Below are 14,281 nucleotides of genomic sequence, written 5' to 3' on the forward strand. Positions count from 1 at the left end.
CCTAGAGTCCTTGAAGCTAGTCTGTAGAACTTTTGTAGGATATATTCACTGGATATTTATTTGCCAGTAGGTAGCACAGAGTCTTAAAGAGTCCTCAGGCAAATTAAGGGTTGTTGTTGGAAAATACCTGACTACTTTATGCACGGACACATTCACCACTCCCCTGTTATGCAAAACCACTAATCTGAAGAAAAGTTATTAGTACTGTGGGGTCAGGGTTTGAGGGCTTTGCCTTCTTCCCCTGCTCTTGGCTCAGATACTCCACCTCTGAGACAGTTACTTCTTGAAATTTACAAAGCACTCTGTGGTTGAAGCTCAGGACAAAAAATGAAGAAGCATTCTCTTTAATGGCACAAAGTATAGAATTTTGGAAGAAAAAAGTAGTAGTGCATGTTTGTCATCTTTTTCTTCATCTGAAAGGGTAATAAGCATTTTCTTTCTTTTTTTTTTTTTTTTACCATAGAAAGGCAGTTCATGATTTGCAGTTCCTACAAATCTAGAATTTGATCTTCAGATTTTTTTTTAATAAAGCATAATAGCCTTTATTACAGAGTTTGTTATAATGGGATTTTAACACACATAGTGGATTTGATTGATACATGCAGCTAGTATTGCTTATGATGATAAATCAATCATTTGCCATTCAGTAACATAGGAGATAGGACTGTTCCCAAAAAAAGAGCTTGTGAAGAAAACTGCCATTTAGCTGTTTTTCTTAACCCTCTTTTAAAAATTCTGTGAGCAAGAGTAATTTATTTCTACTTTTGTAAAAAAGAGATGTATCAGAGCCATAGTAGTGTCTATGGAGAACAACTGGTATAAATTATTCCAGTAGATGTATTCTCAAACCTTTTGCGTAGGAGTTAGTAGAAGAGGAAATCCTTTTTTACTTCTGAGGAATGTAAAGAAATATTTAGAGTATAAATTCTTCCCTGACATCAGAGAGGTCATGGTCATCACATCCAGTAGAGGGTTAAATAAGCGTTAGAATCATTCCAGCTTTGATAGTCCCTTTTTCCACTTCCATCTGTAGTAACAAAAATGATTAGAGGAAAGTAGAGGGGATGATAATGCTTATTTATTCAGATTACAAAACTTAAAGGTCATAGGTTTTATGCTAAGATTATTTTCCATAATTGAACTACTTGATAGTAGGAATATAGGAAAATCCTGTTAATGGAGTAAACCCTAAAATGTTTTGTTATGGTGAAGTTCCATATGAGTAAACAGGGTTACTTTGTATAATGAAAACAATGCTCATACATTAGAATGTGTAGTAAAGGTAGTAGGAGTAAGAGACTTGGCTAATTTCTAGCTTTATCATAATTTGCACTATTAGGTAATTTATTTGCTGATTTTCATTTCTCTCTTGTCAAGTCGTCAGTGACTTCATTAAGGATGTTTCTCCTCTGTGAGTTTTAAATAGAAGATCAATAATATCTTTAAGCTATTAACTTTTTGTCAGTTCTTTTTCTCAAAGTAGTAAAAAAAAAAAAAATGAGGATTATATCATGATGTGTAAGTATAGCAGTGGGGCTTGCTGACTAGTTGGAGGGTCACATAAGAGAGCAATTTCATCTATTAAGTGCACTGTTGTTGCTTTGCAGCAGACTGTAGAAACAATGCTCTTGTACCCGGAAGCATTCAAGTAAACGGCCATGGAGGACAGCCGTCTAAGCTTGTGAAGAGGGGACCTGGGAGGAAGCCTAAGGTGGAAGTTAATAACAGCAGTGGTGAAGTTACACACAAGAAGAGGGGTCGGAAGCCCAAAAAGCTCCAGTACACAAAGCCCGAAGTTTCGGAGCAAAATAGCGTGCATCCCATCAGGGATGAAGTAGTTCCTTCCTCAACCTGCAGTTTTCTTTCTGAAACTAATATCATAAAGGAGGATTTGTTACAGAAAAAGAGTCGTGGAGGCAGAAAACCCAAAAGGAAGATGAAGACACAAAAACTAGACTCAGATCTCATAGTTCCTACAAGTGTTAAAATGCTAAGGAGAAGTAACCGAAAAAAGACAGATGATCCCATGGATGAGGAAGAGGAGTTTGAGGAACTTAAAGGCTCTGAACCTCACATGAGAACTAGAAATCAAGGTCGAAGGACAGCCTTCTATAATGAGGATGACTCTGAAGAGGAGCAAAGGCAGCTGTTGTTTGAAGACACTTCTTTGACTTTCGGAACCTCTAGTAGAGGACGAGTCCGAAAGTTGACTGAAAAAGCAAAAGCTAATTTAATTGGGTGGTAACTTGCACCAAAATATTTTACTTCAAAATCTATAAAGCAGGTACAGTTAAGGAGTATGTAGAACTAAGGCTTCTGCTTCCTTGCTGCTATGACGGATATGGGAATGTTATGATTTGATTTGCAAAAAAACAAACAAACTTACAAGACGCTTCACTTCTTTAAATGAATATATATATATAAATATATACATATATATTTTAAATGTTTGCTATTTATTGCCCTTAGATAGGTTATGCATTTCAACATTCATTTCATTTACTGTTCAAAGCAAAAGAAATTGAGGCTCTATAATGAACTCCCAATTTATTTCTGGAAAAGACAGTTCTGCTACACTCTTAAGGAGCATATAATATTCCTTAGTGATAGAGCATTTTATGTTAAAATGAATTATTTTTGACCAAGCCAGGTACATTTCTGTTTATACAGAAGTCTTGCCCCTAGGAGGACAGGTGTTAACCAGAGTAGCAGTGAATTAAGAATTGTGTTTCCTCTAAAGATAAATTTAAAATTCCCACCATTTGATACCCTGAAAAGTTTAATTTTAATTATAGAATGTTCATCTACAGAGAATCTAGAGGAGGCTTTTGCTGTATTCCATTTCTGCCAAACTTAAGAGAAAAATGTACTGATAAAAAGGAAACATATCCACATTGGAAAACATTTGACTGTCTAATTTTTCAGACCTTGATTCTTATGTCAATCACTCAATCTCTGTTTATTGTGCCAAAGACTGAGAATCAGTGCAGTGGAAAGCCTGTTTTTGACTGTCAGGACAGCATACACTTTTTCAATATTGGAAAGGCTATATATTATTCTAAAGAGCAAGTTATTAAAGAGTTATGCTGAGATGTATCTTTTTTTGGTACTAATAGTAGAAAATAATGCACTGGTGGGTCCTTTGACAGAGATGTTTTAGAGAAAATGTTTAAGTGGTTAAAGGATTCAAGGAAAATAACAGGAAAAAGGTATGGGATTTGATGTTTACTTGTTAATCTGGATTAATGTCATTTCTAAACTTTAGACATATCTAATAGGCTAAAATGACTTACAAAGAAATGTGTCTGTGTGTGTATGTGTATATATTGGCAAATGGGTATAATTGAATATATATACAAACACATACTTATATGCTATTACCCAGGTATAAATTCTTTTATCAGGATTTTTTAGATAGTGGTAGAATAAAAATAATTTTAAAATGTCATACTTTATAGTTTAATTTTAAGGGGAAGATTGGTTATTTTCAATTATTAAAGGTTTAAAAATAGGCCAAATCACTTTTTATGCAATCATGTTTTATACAGTGGTCTCATTGCACATTGTGTTTTTTCTGCACTTTTTACGGTATCCTTCACGCTGGTATGTCAGTATACACCCAAGAAAAATTCCATTTAATGATTGTGCCTTGTATTCTATTATTTTTTGCATCATTAGTAAAATTAAGTTGTCTATTGTAAATGATAACTATATGACTTAGGAGAATGTATTGCTATATGTACTGCTATGGAAAAGGAAAGCAGTTATTTATTTGTTTATGGTACAGTTAGTTATTTTATACCTTAAAAACCGACATAAATACCATTTCTATTGTTTAAAGATTATTGTCCATTTTTTTAAAAGTTTAAAGAATGTAGTATTTTCTGAGGACTGGTATGGTACAAAAATGTAACCAAAATTTTCAGATACTACATTTTTAAAAAGCGAGGATGGGGAAAAGATGTATCAGCATGGCCCTGGTGTAGAAAAATAATGTCTTTAATTGAACCTTGGCAAAATACATTACATAATTATTTCTGTAATATTTCTGGTAGGGATAAATGTTAGCTGTCAGTTGATTATGTCTTGAAAAAGAATGGAAAGTCACACATTTGGGCTTTTTAGATTGTTTGTAACTAAATTTGTACAGAAATTCTCCTGTGAAATTAAGTAAACCATTTTCCAGATCTTAACTGGATTGCTGTGATTTTGCAGTTGAAAATAATTTCAAATTTTTCAGGTTTTTTGTATATTTATTTTTTTCTAACAAATATATTTAACTATATAATTAAAGTTCAGTAGTTAAACTCTTCATAATGCAGAAATGGATGGCTTGGTTGTATAGTGAAACGAGTCTCTCAGTTACACCATTATTGGATATAATAGTGTGTATGTTTGAAATTTAAGTCATTAATTTGTTGCTTTTGAAGGCAGTCTATTTGAAACATGTAATTTCCTGATGGTATCTGCATTGTATTAGAAAATAAGGCTATAAAATCCATTTTTGTAAAAAATATGTGTATAGTTTTAAGGTGTGTACAGAGAAGGGAAGAGCGTACACAGTCTTACGAGTGAAATTCACTGCTAGCAGGGTGTATTAGTTCTAACACTTGAGCAAAAAAAACGAGTATTTACCATCTTACCTGCAAGAAGTAAATATTATTCCAATGCATTCTAAAGGCACTATATACTTATGACCTTATTTGCATATTATTAGACACTGGTTTCCTAGGCAAAAATGACTTGGATCAGCTTCTTTGTAATTGAAACACTTAAAATGTATTAGTAATAACCAGATCTATCTAGATTTTATATTTTTATAATTTAGCTTCTATACACTGCAAAGTTGAATTGAGAAATTTAAGTTATCACCATAGTCTTGTTCTGTGTTGACCACTAGAAAAATCTCTTCTTTGAGTCATTTAACACCAGGTATATACTGTTGATAGGTCAAAGGAAATGTTGGTGGTCGTCTTAGGTGAGCAATAAAAGAATACTAAGTTTATTCAAAGTTTCAGAATACAACTTTTGGTTACATTCTTAGAAAAATGTAAATCAGTTTTTGTATTTTTAAGTACCTAACCCTAATACTATTCTCTCCTTTGACCCCAACATTCTCAAGTTCCAGTGAAATGTTATAAAATTAGAGAATGTTGTAGATGAGCAGATAAACAGTCTGATTACGGTTCGATAACTCTGGGCAGTAGAAATACACTTTTTAAAAAAATTGTATTCTTTTCAGTCTACTATTATGGCATTGGACCATTTTATGCATATATTCATGAACTAAAGATTTGGCCTTGTTTTCATTGTTTTTATTATTGCACATCACAAATTTGAAGACTGTTTGATAGTATTGTAACAAAATGATCTTCCTCTTTAAATTTATTTAGAATAAATGTGCAGAGTATTTGTGAGCTTGCTTAGGTCACATCTGAGACACGAAGTTTGGCTGAATCTAGTATCACTTGGACGTGAATATGTAATATACACTGATCAACAAAAGATCCTTGTAGCATGTATGTTAACATTTTAAACTCTTCGTTATCTGCAATGCAGTAGGTTAATCAGACATTTTAACAAAAGTATTCAAGTAACATTTTTAGTTTATACTGCTAGTAGCATTATTTACATGTTTTGATATATGATTTGTAATATAAATTAGCTTCTCCAGTTTATAGTGTTTAATTCTAGCATTCCATTTTATACATGCATATATACCTCTCTCTCAGATGTCAACTGGAAGCAATTTTGACTGTTTTCTACCTAATGAAGTCAAACTGTTATTCTGAATGTTTTTGTTCACCTGAAACTTATTTTTGAGTAGGTTGAAAGGACCAAGATACTTGAGTGTTAAAAGGGCTACAAGTGTCCTCTTATATGTGGGAAATACATGATTTTAAAAGTCACAAAAGGGGAAGTACTTTTATGCTCTGTGGATTATCCAATATTTAGTTTTTTTAGTTTGTTTTAAAACAGGTTGAGAAGTGGTTTAGTTAAATTTAGGTGACAATTTATTTTCCAACTAAAATTGAAAAATACACCTTTTCCTCACTTCCCTCCTTGCAGTTCCTCTCAGGTCCCAAGTTTCCAAGTGATTTGAACTAAATATTACATTTATTGAGAAGCTGTTTTTGTTCTTAATTATACTGAGCTAAGCACTCCAGATGGAAAGTCATTTTGTACTATGTACAATACCCAAGAAGAGGTCACATTGAGTCAGAAGACTGTAAGTACCACTTTTGACGCTCCAGATATTAACCTTGTACACACTGTAATAAAAAAATTAGAAAATATTATGAGCTATAAATATATATATATATTATTTTTAGTTTTGATAGCTCTGTGTTTAAATACTTTTTTAATGCAGATAAAATCATCAGGAAATTAACCTTATATGGCACAAACCAAATACATAATAGTGGGTGGCTCTGAGTTTCTACGTTTAAGGAGCTAAGAAAATAGGTTTGAGATGATAAATAGTACACACACCTATGATGCAGATGTACACATGCTCGTTACTTTTAAGATTGTGCTGTGTTGATTGATCACAATTAAATGTTATAAATTGAGACAAAATACAAAGTTACATTTTTGGACCATATTAAAACTGCAAGAAGATGGGGTCTTACTTAAAGATCTTTTAGACAACTGTTAAATCCTGTCACATGATATTTAGACGTGTAGAATGTAGCTCAATTTTTGAAAAGTAACTGACCTAGAGGGTTAATGTTGAAACTGACACATTTTCAAATTAAAACGCTTATTTTGTACAGAAAACAACGTTAAACACAAGCAAATCTGTTGTATGTAATAAGTAACAGAGTTTTAAAAAGAAATTAATTATTTAGCTTTATTGAGGTTTTTGGTTTTTCTTTCTGGAAACCTGAAGTATCATGTTATAAACGGCAGTCTCACACCAGAATAGCAGTGCCCTTTCTTTTTGTACATATTGATTGGACCTTTCTTTACTGTTAGGTGGACACTTTCTATGTTAGTTTTGAAGCATAATTCTTTGAATCCTTTTATACAAACTAGAATGTATGTGTAAGAATTCCTGTCCCTGCAATGTAGTAACCACAAACTTATTTTTAAATAAATAGAAAACTTGTTTTTCTAAGCTATTTTGTAGAGCCTCCTTTCTTTATTTTGTAACATGAAAAGCACTCAGTACATAGTTTCAAGAGGTATTACATAAATGCTGTTACATTAGTGTTCCCAATGCCTTGTCTCCTTAGCAAAATGTTAAAATATATTAGCTAATTAAAGGATTGTGGGTCCCCTACTGCTGCTGCTAAGTCACTTCAGTTGTGTCCGACTCTGTGTGACCCCATAGACGGCAGCCCACCAGGCTCCCCCGTCCCTGGGATTCTCCAGGCAAGAACACTGGAGTGGTTTGCCATTTCCTTCTCCAATGCGTGAAAGGGAAGTCGCTCAGTCACGTCTGAATCTTCGCGACCTTGCCATTTCCTTCTCCAATGGGTCCCCTAATGTAATTAATTCCAAAAAACCCAAAGGTTAGAAATATATTTGCTTTTCATTGTGACAACTACATTGATTTGCTACTATGAATAAGTTACCATACAAGGTATAAATCTTTACAACTTTCCTGTGAGAGATACTACAAAGGAATAGTTCACTTAAATATTTTCTCAAAAATATGAAGTGAAATTTCTGGGAAAATTAAATGGAAGAAGGATGAAAACATTTCATTTGTTAAGCAGTTACACAAAATGAGATTTGTAAAGCTTTGGCTGTTTTTCTAGACAGATCAGTATACATTTTTATTGACATCCTGAGAATCCCAATTTTACTACAAAGAGTACAAGACTATAATAAATGCAACTCCAGTTAAGCACGAGATAGTTTGTTTTTAGTGATCGTTTCTCCTTAAGTAATTTTGTTTAAATGACTTTGTATAAAACAAATTTTTAAGTTGAGGAAAGCAGATAAATGTTTGCTGGTACCTTTTCCTGAAGCATGCTGATACTAATACTACTTAGGAGAACCAGCCAAGAAAAAGTTTATTTTTAGCAACCACATTTTACTAGTTTCTCTTTTGTAGTAGTACCAACTGTATGTTCCAGGCTAAGCTTGTCCATTATTCGAGAACAAGAAGATGAAAAGCCAAAGCTCAAAATTTCTGTTCTTTACAATAGAAAACCTTGTATTTGTAATCTCTTTGCTTTTAACATATTTACCATATATTGTTTGCTCTTTTGGGGTTTTGTTGGGTGGGAAAAATGGTGGAAAGGTTTCAATTCCGTACCTTTTTGCCTAATATATTAGGCATGTTGATAATAGAGTATTGTTGGTAACACAATTGTCATGGGAAGTACTGGGTTTGGAGTTGAATCATTTTACCTCTTGAATTTCACTCTTCTCATCTGTAAAGTTAAAAAAAAAACAAACACTGATTAGACTATGTGCAAGGTCCAATTCAAGTCAAAGAGTTCACAGTTCTTTCTCACGTTTATGTTGTCTTGTGTACTCACGGCTCAATCGTGGCTTTTCTGTTTCGTCCCTGAATATGCAATTTAATGTGTAACTTTGAGGCAAATGTCTTGTGGCCATGACATGATTGTAGTAAGTATGAGATCTTTTTACCCTTAGTTTCAATGATACTGTTGTAACACACCATAAATTGTGAATTGAGTTCAAATATTTGTGTACTAGTAATAAGTACAAAAGTTTATGATTTTCCAAAGGGCTCTGAGGAATCTCAAAGACAGTGTAGAATGCATCCTGAAATGTCTATTTAAGATTCAATCTTTGGAAAGCAAAAACAAAAGATTTTGAGGAAATTTAATTGCTTGTGTCTGAGAATAGTTGGTTTCCCATTTAATTAAAAATGAAATAAGATATTTAAATACAGAAGGCAGAACTATTTTAAAAAAACTTAGATCTTTGACAAATGGAAACATTTGTTTTATTTTTGGTCTTCCTTTTAATAAAAAGGACATTGTAAAGTCAAAGCAAAGCAAATTACTCTGATGAGATATGGAAAATCCAAGCAGATTATGTAGAAGTTAAAGAGCAACTCAGTCTCTTTTCAAGCTCTTTAAGAACATTATTGTAACAGAAAACCAAATTCTAGTTTGGTTTTGACAGTACTTAGCAGTAGAAGTTTAACAAGCTCTTCCTTCCCTTCTTGTGAGTAAGTGCATCAAAGCTAGGGAAATTGTCAAATTTTTAACACACTTTAGTTTATTTTCTAGTTCTTGTTCTTTCTTCTTCTTAAATGTACTTCTTTTTCACATTTTGGAGCATATAGATGCTTCAGGACAAAACTCTTTGTCCTAGAAAAACATTCCACTATCCTGATTCTCAGTTTTATTTTTCTGTCACTATTTTTTCTTGGTCAGCTACCAATATTAATTATAAATTTTAACCAGAATAACTTTGATTTCAGAGAAGATTGAAAGTAACTTGAAAACTGTCATATGTAAGCATTTTTTTTTAGAGTGCAAAGCTCACGAATACACATAATTTTGACATCTTAAAATTGGAAAAATAAACATGTCCGTTACATATATGACCCAAAGATAGCCCTTCCATAGTACATAAATACAAGCAGATATATTTGAACTTAAAATTATGCATGGCAGTATTTCAGTATTGAATCTTACAATTAGGTGCTCAGTGATTACAAATCATTGCAAATAGGTACTCAATGATTATCTATTGATTTAGTTTAATATTAGTCCAAAGTTTTAGGTTACCTGAAGATCTTGAAGATTATGTTCAAGCTGACATACTGCAGGACACAACTGATGTTATAAAAACATCTGTCGGAATTATGATTCAGCTTGCTGCAAAGTCACTTTAGTCGTGTCCGACTCGGTGTGATCCCATAGACGGCAGCCCACCAGGCTCTGCCGTCCCTGGGATTCTCCAAGCAAGAACACGAGTGGGTTGCCAGTTCCTTCTTCAATGCATGAAAGTGAAAAGTGAAAGTGAAGTCGCTCAGTCGTGTCCGACTCTGTGCGACCCCATGGACTGCAGCCCACCAGGCTCCTCCATCCATGGGATTTTCCAGGCAAGAGTACTGGAGTGGGGTGCCATTGCCTTCTGATTCAGTTTACTTGAACACATATTTTATGTTTCTAGCTCTTCCAAATATTATGTAAGAGTGATGTTAACTTACCTAGTCAGACCAGCATAAGAAATTCAGGGGCTTCAGATTAACATGTCTCTTCATGAGACAGCAGACTGAGTTCTCACTTAGAAAAAATACCCTTGCATTATACTCCATGTAAGTTTAATTGGCCCAAGATTTGCCTTGTTTTTAACTCATATATTTATTCATGGCTGTCCTGGGTCTTCACTGCTGTGTGTGCTTTTCCTTCGTGCCGAGCAGGGGCTGCTCTTTAGGTGCGGTGTGCAGGCTTCTCACTGCCGTGCTCTCCTGGCGGAGCACGGGCTCTCGGGCGCCCAGGCTTCCAGTAGCTGGGGCTCCCACGCTTTAGAGCACAGCCTCACTACTCATCGCGGCACACGGGCTTAGTAGCTCCACGACATGTGGGATCTTCCTGGATCAGGGATCGAACCTGTGTCTCATGCATTGGCAGGCGGATTCTTTACCACTGAGCCACCAGTGAAGCCCAAGATTTGTCTTAATTATATGAATTGAAATTCTTAAAATACTTCTGTTTGTTGCTTCTGTAAGATTGTTTTTAATGTCTTACTTAAAAGTAATAGAAATTTAGTTTCTCTTATTTTCTGTTAATTTGGGAAATAGTTTATAAATGAGTGAAATTGTATGGTAGTTTGAGTATTCTTTGGCATTGCCTTTCTTTGGGATTGGAATGAAAACTAACCTTTTCCAGTCCTGTGGCCACTGCTGAGTTTTCCAAATTTGCTGGCATATTGAGTGCAGCACTTCCACACCATCATCTTTTGGGATTTTAACAGCATCATCTTTTAGGATTTAAATAACTCAGCTGGAATTCCATCATCACTAGCTAGGAATGCTTCCTAAGGCCCACTTGACTTCACACTCCAGGATGTCTGGCTCTAGGTGAGTGACTACACCTTCATGGTTATTCCAGTCATCAAGACGTTTTTTTGTGCCTGTTCTGTGTATTCTTGCCACATTTTTTCAATCTCTTCTACTTCTATTAGGTCCTTGCCACTTCTGTCCTTTATTGTGCCCATCTTTGCATGAAATGTTCCTTTGGTATGTCCAATTTTTTTTTAAGAGATTCTAGTTTTTCCCATTCTATTGTTTTCTTCTGTTTCTTTGCATTGTTCACTTAAGAAGGCTTTCTTATCTCTCCTTGCTATTCTCTGGAACTCTGCATTCAGATGGGTAAATCTTCCCTTTTTCCTTTGCCTTTGGCTTCTCTTGTTTTCTCACTATTTGTAAGGCCTTCTCAGACAACCACTTTACCTTCTTGAATTTCTTTTCTTCAGGATGGTTTTGGTTACCACCTCCTGTACAGTGCTACAAACCTCCATCCACAGTTGTTCAGGCACTCGGTCTACCAGATCTAATCCCTTGAGTCTATTTGTCAACTGCACTGTATAATTATAAGGGATTTGATTTAGGTCATACCTGAATGGTCCACTAGTTTTCCCTACTTTCTTCAATTTAAGCCTGAGTTTTGCAATAAGGAGCTCGTGCTGAGCCACAGTCAGCTCCAGGTCTTGTTTTTGCAGACTGTATAGAGCTTCTCCATCTTCAGGTGCAAAGAAAAGAACCAATCTGATTTTGGTGTTGACCGTCTGGTGATGTCCACGTGAAGATTCATCTCTTGCGCTGTTGGAAGAAGGTGCTTGCTATGACCAGTGTGTTCTCTTGGCAAAACTTTGTTAACCTCTGCCCTGCTTCATTTTGTACTGCAAAGCCAAACTTGCCTGTTATTGCAGGTATCTCTTGACTTCCGACTTTTGCATTCCAGTCCCCTGTGATGAAAAGGCCATCTTTTTTGGTGTTAATTCTAGAAGGTCTTGTAGGTCTTCATAGAACTGTTCAACTTCAGCTTCTTCAGTATTAGTGGCTGGGACATAGACTGAAAAGGGCAGGAGGAGAAGGGGGCGACAGAGAATGAGATGGCTGTACGGCAGCATCACATGAGTTTGAGCAAATCCGGGAGATAGTTGTGGGGAAAAAATCTAGACAACATGACATCAGTCAGGCTCTCCCCAGTCCCTCACCCCCTCTTACCTTGTGTTCAGTAAACAACAATATTGCTAACATTGCATGGTTGTGCAACAGCTATAGCACTGCGCCTGTGTGCCCGCTTGGCCATGGGCTACTTTTGCTCTGTCTTAGTGTATCTGTAATACCTGAGGCCTCCCAGCAGCTGCTGCCTGGAGAGAGTAAACACACCTGCAGTCCCCACGGCTCTTCGAGTCTTCTTCCAGCTTCCCTGGTCGTGCCTTATCTACCCCGGGTTCAGTGAACCTGCGAGCAACAAGACGATAGTGAAGGACAAGGAAGCAGAAGCAGCCAGGTGGGGTCTTCATCCCTCTTTCCACAGGACTGTGGATGGATCACTGACAGTGGGGCATTGTAATAGGGAAGAACCTGTGTATTCTATCACTTAGCATTTAGTATACAAAGGAGTTCTTGGCCAAAAAGAGTAATTGGACATTCTGGCACGTATGAGAAACTATATTTCAGAGTGAGGTCTATCAGAAAGTTAATCAGCTCATTCCCGACTGCCAGTTGTACCCAGGGCCCCGGGGAAATTAGAATTGGGTACCTCAAATCCAAGAGGGCCCCTGGGCCTGTTCATTCATCAGAGTCTTCCTCTCGTTCTTCCCTGTGAGAGGCTCTTGGCTTTCTCCTTTTGTTTCTTCTTAAGTTTTAGCCTAGAGCAATGTTTTTTCTGATAACTTTCCTCCCCTCCCCAATGGTGACTAACCTGTCTTTTGGATTACTTGCTTCTGAGAAGTCAATGATGATTCCAGAAAAGTGTCTTTTTGTTTAGCATCTTTATTCTGTTGCTGTTCCCTCTTGAACACTTTAAAAGCAACATCTACCAACTGATAAAGTGTTCATTCGAAATGCACCATCTACTTGTTGCAACTTTCTACTGATAATCTGAGGTACTCCCCCCCACCCCACTCCCCTCCGCCAAAGGTCAAATTTGCCATTCTAGTATGTTCAGGGGCCTTGGGATCTACACTCATATGTCTGTAGACCTGATAAATCCTTTCCATAAATTCAGAGGGGACTTCATTTTTTTTTTTTTTTTTTTAATTTTCTGTTTCTTGGATTTTTTTCAAACACTTTCTTCGGTTCCCCTTTTCAGAGCTCTGCCAAGATGTTCTAACAAGTAGAACTCTAATAAGAGACTTATTCCCTCCGTGGGGCCCCAATTTGGTTCAGCTATGGGTACTTCCAAGTGGGCTTCAGATGTAGAGCATCCTCTCTATAAGGAGGTTGCAACTTTTCCAATTAAAAAAGCCTAAGAAACCCAGCCCACTGGCTGTTTACATTTAGGACCCCTACAAGTTAACAGTGTAATGGAAACTGTCCACCTTGGAAGTGGCTCTGACCCAAATTGGGTGCCCTGTCAGGTTGGGTCTTAGATGGCAATGCGAGATCAGGTCCCTGTGCCCCAGAAACTAACAGGCTTTTCTTCTTGCTTCCTAGAAGAAGGTGGAGTTCTGAGCCCCAGTGTCAGGAATAGGGCTTGGATAGGAAGGGGAAGTGGTGGAAAGGGTGTATATAGTGGCATAGCGGCCAGAGAAGCTGAGGCATCCAGATCTCTGGAGGAGTTAAGGTCTGAAGCAACATATCCTCACTGTCTTATTTTTCTTGAAGTAATAGCACAAATGCTTGAATGTAAAGGATTTCATCATTCTTTCCCACCTCTTTGCAGAATAGCTACAGAGCCATTCAAAAGCCACCATAAAACTGTAAGTAGCCATTGAAAATCTCAAGCAGAGTACATCATGAGAAACGCTGGGCTGGAAGAAATACAAGCTGGAATCAAGATTGCCGGGAGAAATATCAATAACCTCAGATATGCAGATGACACTACCCTTACGGCAGAAAGTGAAGTGGGACTAAAAAGCCTCTTGATGAAAGTGAAAGTGGAGAGTGAAAAAGTTGGCTTAAAGCTCAACATTTAGAAAACGAAGATCATGGCATCTGGTCCCATCACTTCGTGGGAAATAGATGTGGAAACAGTGTCAGACTTTATTTTTGGGGGGCTCCAAAATCACTGCAGATGGTGATTGCAGCCATGAAATCAAAAGATGCTTACTCCTTGGAAGGAAAGTTATGACCAACCTAGATAGCATATTCAAAAGCAGAGACATTACT

The 14,281-nt window shown here is 36.2% G+C and overlaps 1 protein-coding gene across 7 annotated transcripts in view; it reads left to right on the forward strand.

Annotated features, from left to right (window-relative positions):
* The window catches only part of LOC102406632 (pleckstrin homology domain interacting protein), a 136,029-nt gene extending 122,059 nt beyond the window's left edge, over positions 1-13,970 (forward strand). For 4 of the 7 annotated variants that reach the window (XM_025294849.3, XM_025294847.3, XM_025294850.3 and 1 more), the window contains one exon: positions 1,608-7,120. In XM_025294849.3, coding sequence (XP_025150634.1) covers positions 1,608-2,245 — 638 coding nt within the window. In that variant the 3' untranslated portion in view covers positions 2,246-7,120. Of the gene's footprint in view, positions 1-1,607; positions 7,121-13,835 lie in introns of those variants that run through there. The other 3 variants (XM_025294848.3, XM_025294851.3, XM_025294852.3) reach the window with 2 other exon arrangements.
* The last annotated feature ends 311 nt before the right edge of the window (positions 13,971-14,281 follow it).

The sequence above is a fragment of the Bubalus bubalis genome, chromosome 10 (genome assembly GCF_019923935.1).
Source record: "Bubalus bubalis isolate 160015118507 breed Murrah chromosome 10, NDDB_SH_1, whole genome shotgun sequence".
NCBI lineage: Eukaryota > Metazoa > Chordata > Mammalia > Artiodactyla > Bovidae > Bubalus > Bubalus bubalis.